Source organism: Etheostoma spectabile, chromosome 10 (genome assembly GCF_008692095.1).
Source record: "Etheostoma spectabile isolate EspeVRDwgs_2016 chromosome 10, UIUC_Espe_1.0, whole genome shotgun sequence".
NCBI classification, from domain to species: Eukaryota; Metazoa; Chordata; class Actinopteri; order Perciformes; family Percidae; genus Etheostoma; species Etheostoma spectabile.
In genome coordinates, this window is record NC_045742.1 from 16,426,350 (window position 1) to 16,432,349 (window position 6,000).

General features: G+C 42.9%; 1 protein-coding gene across 8 annotated transcripts in view; it reads left to right on the plus strand.

Annotated features, from left to right (window-relative positions):
* Positions 1–6,000, plus strand: part of LOC116696823 (serine/threonine-protein phosphatase 2A 55 kDa regulatory subunit B gamma isoform) — a 36,782-nt gene that overhangs the window by 21,682 nt on the left and 9,100 nt on the right. For 6 of the 8 annotated variants that reach the window (XM_032528010.1, XM_032528015.1, XM_032528012.1 and 3 more), the window contains 3 exons: positions 2,394–2,485; positions 2,839–3,199; positions 3,241–4,112. In XM_032528010.1, coding sequence (XP_032383901.1) covers positions 2,394–2,485; positions 2,839–3,133 — 387 coding nt within the window. In that variant the 3' untranslated portion in view covers positions 3,134–3,199; positions 3,241–4,112. Of the gene's footprint in view, positions 1–2,393; positions 2,486–2,838; positions 3,200–3,236; positions 4,113–6,000 lie in introns of those variants that run through there. The other 2 variants (XM_032528011.1, XM_032528013.1) reach the window with 2 other exon arrangements.

The following is a 6,000-nucleotide window of genomic DNA, read 5'->3' on the forward strand; positions in this document are numbered from 1 at the left end:
CCCAGCCTGTAAAGTCAGCTCAAAACTATAGAAAAAAAATGGTCCATAATCCATTTTATTTTTATGTTACAAACAGCTGTTCGAAATGGCAGAGTTTTAGATGGAGCCTCTGCGACCGCACAAAAGCACTGTAACGATTTATGGTGACGCAAGACAGAGAAAGACTGAAGACAGGGTGCGCCCAGGGGCGTTAGAACAAGGCAGTGAATCAGAGAAATAAAACGTGTTTCCACCGATTCATCACTAGAAATGCCACTCCAGCAAGCATCTCGCAATCTGCAACGTTATCCACAAATGATATATTTTGTTACAAAAAGCCTAAAAGTTGGATGTTTGGACGGAAGTACAGAGAGGCATTGTTAAATTGTAATTACCCCTTGTGGGACTGGTAAAGGATACATAAATCTTACTCTTATGGAGATGATACACTGTCTTGTCACATTGCGTTGGTGTGAACCGACAGGTTTCAGAACGCTGCAGACCGGCTCGTTGCAAGTTTCAAGTAATCTCGTCAGGGGGTCTGAACTGGGTTTAAGAAATAATGTGTTCCAAACAGCATTCAAGCTGTTCTTGTGTCATGTGGTGGCCCCCCAGTTTACTAAGACACTGTATGTCTGTATGACACTGGCCTTTTCTTTAATTTGTCGCCCACTGGCTTCTCTGAATCTCATACAACATAGTTTAGATGTTAGTTGTGTGGGGGAATTACTGTAGTCTTCCAGCACAGTCCAGCCCAGTTTAAGATTCTTTAAGCAGAGTTTCTTCTACCCAACTACAGAAGAGCTGTTTGTATTAAAACGTGTTTGTGACTGAAATCACTGCTAGGTGACTAACTGTTCCTTTACTGAAAGAGGGCATTGTCATCCAAAAAAACAGGAGAAAAACATGAATCATTGGAAGACAGTTTTCTTTCAGAATCACAGAACTCTCTGTTCCAAAAACCTTTTAAGGATAACTGGATTGATTACGAGCCGGAGAATGCACTTGTTCTTAATGCGAGTGCAGAATGACCAGAAACCCTCACTGTGGCCGAAATTTTGGACTATAATCTCTAGATGCATCCGATTGTGTGTGTGTGTGTTAATTGTGTGTTGTAAAAGACAAACTCACAGCACATCATCATTGTTGACATGCTGTTGAAAATGTACACATACAAAACTAAGTACTAAGCTGACTAGCATTATTTTTTTATTTTTGCATGCTATCTTTCTAGCATCCACACTCAATGGAACATGTCATGTGTCAAGTCTAAGTGTTTACAATAGGCCACACCAGCTTCTGTTTGTACATTAATGTGCAGTAGACATAGTTATCAACCCCTTTTTTCAGTGTGTGTTTAGTATTCCTGCTGCGGGCGTGTGTGTCTGCCTGACGTGTGAGGGCCAATGAGGCAACCAGAAGTGGGAGGCCAAGACGCACTGGAGCTATTTATAGTCCGCCTAGCTTCCACTCATCAAGTGAAACGGCTAGGAGGGAAACCTTACACAGCACCCTACACCTAGATCTGCAATGCAGCACAGAGAGGGAGGAATAGGGCGGAAGGAGGGAGAAGAAGGGTGAGGATTTGGGAGAGAATGTGAGGATAGTGTGATGACAGCAGGAGAGAAGAATGGGCTAAACTGCCATTATTTTGGTAAATTCGCACTCTCATTCCTCCTGGAACATGAAAAATGCACACACAGAAACCCATGCGGGATGAGGCACTGGCTGCACTCTGAATCATGCATCTGACACTGTATCATTTCACCCTGAGCAGAAAGTCACAAAAATGTCATCTGGTTTGATGTACAACCGTGAGCCGACCTTAGCTTGACCATTTATTGATTGCTAGGCGACTGTTGACTGCTGACATTATGCAGAATGTGAAAATAGGGGGCTTAATGCAGAGCACGGCAGTTGGAAGGTGTGGATTTCAACCCCTTTTTATCACGGTGCTCACACAGGCATGTGCACTGAAAGCACAAGGGAAAAGAGTTATTAGTCAGTCAGTCAGTGAGTGAGTGAGTGAGTGAGTGAGTGAGTGAGTGAGTGTGTGTTCACATGTGTGTCTGTAGTATTGTGCCCTTGGTGCGTTTGGATTTTAATAGGTTTACTGATATGGAAAAGGAGTTTAGATTAAAATGTACTCATGGCCCTCATATCGCTGAGGGCTGGTGTTGTTTCTCATTAGAGTTGCCTTCAGGGAGGTTTGTGTTACAACTTGCCCACATTTAATGTGTTTTGTCTGTGCTGAGCTTTGTATGTGTGTGTATGTGTCTTCCGCTCACACTGTTTATAGTTTACATCGAGAGTCAATTCCTTGGGAGTGAAGCAGCTGCGTGCTGGACTCATTTAAACATATCTTTGTGTGTGTGTGTGTGTGTTTGTGTGTTTGTGTGTGTGTATTCCTCCAGGTTCACGATTACCTTCGCAGCAAGTTGTGTTCCCTTTACGAAAACGACTGCATCTTTGACAAGTTTGAGTGTGCCTGGAACGGCTCTGACAGGTACCTGAAGTGTCCGGAAGTGTTTTTGTGTTTCTACACTTAATGACAACTAAATGTCCCAAGATGAGAACGTGCAAACAAAGATCAGATTATCCAATTTCAGTCAGAAACACTCTTGTCATAAATTTAACCATTTATTGCAACGAATGGAAATACAGTTATGCTTGGTGCTGATGACTCCGCTCTTCATAATGCTCCCTGGACCAGCCAAGCAGCATGCTAAGCTGAAACAGGAAGCACTATGCAGGAAGTTAAGGAAGCCAAAAAAGCTCTTATGAGTTTAACACTTTAGAGGGATAAGAGAATAAATGTCTCCGCATTTTAGTTTCTGATCCTTTCTCTCCTCTTCTCAGTGTGATCATGACCGGAGCTTACAACAACTTCTTCCGCATGTTCGACCGGAACACCAAACGCGACGTGACCCTGGAGGCGTCGAGGGAGAGCAGCAAACCCAGGGCTGTCCTGAAGCCGCGGCGGGTGTGTGCCGCTGGGGGAAAGCGGCGAAAGGACGACATCAGCGTGGACAGCCTGGACTTCACCAAGAAGATCCTCCACACTGCCTGGCACCCAAATGAGAACATCATCGCCATCGCCGCCACCAACAACCTGTACATCTTCCAGGACAAACTCAACTCTGAGATGCATTGATAAAGGGATGTCAACAGTGAAACAAGTTTACACCTGAACACACAGCTATGCCAGAATGTACACATTTACAGACATACACGCAGGCACGCACTCGCGCACACACACACACACACACACACACACACACACACACCTCTAGGTCTATTCTTTGACACACTCCCTCACCTCCTTCCCCCCAGCCTCCCAGAACTTAAAGGACCTAGAAAGGGCTAGAAAAGGGAACGGGCTGGATTACGCAGTGGATTATGGATTGCAAAATTGTCCAAACTGTGGATTTCCTGATTGTTAAACTCTGGATTGGGCTTGATGGCGTGTTGATTGCTACAGCTCAGCTTCTGAGGGGATACCCCCCCCCCCCCCCCCCCCCCCCCCCCCAGACTGGAGAGATGTTTACATAATTGTCATTTCTATTTCTTTTTTTGTTATTTAGACTCTTTTTCTTTCTCCACCACCTCCTCCACATCCTCTCCTTTCTGTATTTGTGTGCTCAAGCGATGCCTATTCTTATCCCTTGCCCACTGTTTTGTGTAACGACCCTTTGTGGTTGTCAACCAGCGTAACTGACCGAAAATGGGGCATTTATGTAACTTATTGTTTGTTTGATTTCAGATCAGCTACCGCATCTTCTGTTTTTTGTAACTTCTCGTAAAATGATGTTAATGATGGCGATTAGGATGAGAATGGCTATTTAAAATGATATGTGTGATGTGCAAGAATGAATTCAGGACCCTCCCCTTAACCCAAGTGCACCCAGACGCCTCTGAGCTCCACTGGGCCGTGTTCAGTGAGGTAAAACATTTACAGTCCTGCAGATAGAAGCAGAAGTTCCACCATGGCCTAATATGAGGACTCACACTCATATCTGCTCCACACAGTGTGTTTCAGTCATTAGTGTACTCTCTGGTTCTGCTTCTGGTCTAGGGCTATGTCGTGTGCTACTTTGCCATTAAATACAACTCAAATGAAGAAACAACAACAACACAATTAAAAAATGAACTAAATAATTTCAACAATCAAACAAAAAGATGCTGCATGTAAAACCAATTTAGCCTAGGTGTTTATAAATTGACTGACTGACTTGGCTGCCTTCTTAACCATTTAGACCCAGCTGTACAAAGGCTTCAGGGGCCCCGGGGCCCCATGCAGCACGAGTAACCATAGATGAAAGAGCTCTCCCACTTTTATTTGTGTCTTTGGACATGGAAGCATGTTTACCAGTGTTCGGTTCATACACTTACATGTACATTGTGAATGAAGCCGTCCAATAATCAGTTTCTACTCGACTGAAACGGCGAACCAAGACTATTGGGGAATGTTTTCATTAATGTTGTTCTCTAAAAGAAAAAAAGATCTAAGGGCCTAAATAGTGTCTGTATATATCGACTCTGTTATTGGCATGTATGAGTTTTTTTTTTTTTGTATTCTTAAACAGACTGTGGACTTGATCATCTGTATCGATGACTGCCTCCAAATATACAGCAGAGAGATGGTACCTAATTCTCCTCAGCCTTCCTCACTGATTACTGGTGTGCAAAAGCTTATTTTTAGAGAACAGTTTATTTTATTTATTCTTTTTTTGTGTGTCAATTTCACTCCACCACGTCCTGACCAAACTAATGTTGATTCACATATTTTTGTGTTAATGTATGTTGATGACAAAAATTGTCAAATGGACCGTTATAAATAATGTTAATATGTTTTTTTCTGAATAAAGATTTCAAAGAAATTGCATCCAATGAGCGTTCATCTGTGATTTTATTTTTTATTGCAATGTAATTACAAGACTGATAGTAATTGCCAGTACCATTATGGAAATGTGCACACTTTATTGCTTCAATTTATATGGGTCTATAAGGGGCCATCATTACAGTCTGTGACACTAGTGAAGAGATGGGGTCTGAGCTGAGGCACCACCTAGTGTCTTCACGAACTCATGGCATTTCATGTAAATTTGAGTTTGTACACACAACACATCTTTCTCCTTCTACACTGACAGGCTTTATATACCAATATGTTTAACGAGCATCCATTTTTTTCTTTATTCCATCTTCTAAAGTCTGTTCATCTTGTACTTTACATGCCACATACTGAATAAATCTTTATTTCCAATTCAAACTTGCTAGTAGGCTATCGGAGCACTCTTGTGTCAAAATGTATCACATTCACAGACTTTACTCACAGCAGGAATAGCACAGGTAAAACTTATCACATTAAACCTGCAACTGATTTTGTGGCCACTTGGGAGAAGCGGAAACAAGTGCTCACCCCGCGGACGATATTTTGTTTCCTACTATGGTCACGCCAACACCCACCCTTCAATAGCATTCACACACTACTATTGGCCAGGTGTCCATGCTTACATGTACATGTCCCCTGTCCAATCGGCTATCCTAACCTCAACCACTCAAGGTCAATGCCTAACCCCAACCAATCGAGTTGCTATTGAAGGGCGGGTCTTGGCGAGGCCATCGAACTAAAAGAACATTTCTCACCCCGCATCGCTGGACATCGTTCTGGCAGTGCGACACTACGTTGATGATGGCGAACTAGTTAGCCAATAGCAGTTAGCAATGTCGCCCTGCAGTCACAGAACAGTATCATTCTGTTTCTGGCCACCCAAATGTAAGTCTTCCCTAAGTTTGGTACCTATAAATGCACTATGCCTTTCTCACAGCAGATCATTCTGACACAGGTGTTACTGATAACATTCAATTTTATTTATACTATCAATTCATAACAAGAGTTATCTCGGTACACTTTACAGATAGAGTAGGTCTCTAGACCACACAATTCACAAGGACCCAACAGTTCTAGTAGTTCCCTCCAGATCAAGCAACAGTGGCGAGGAAAAACTCCCTTTTAGGAAG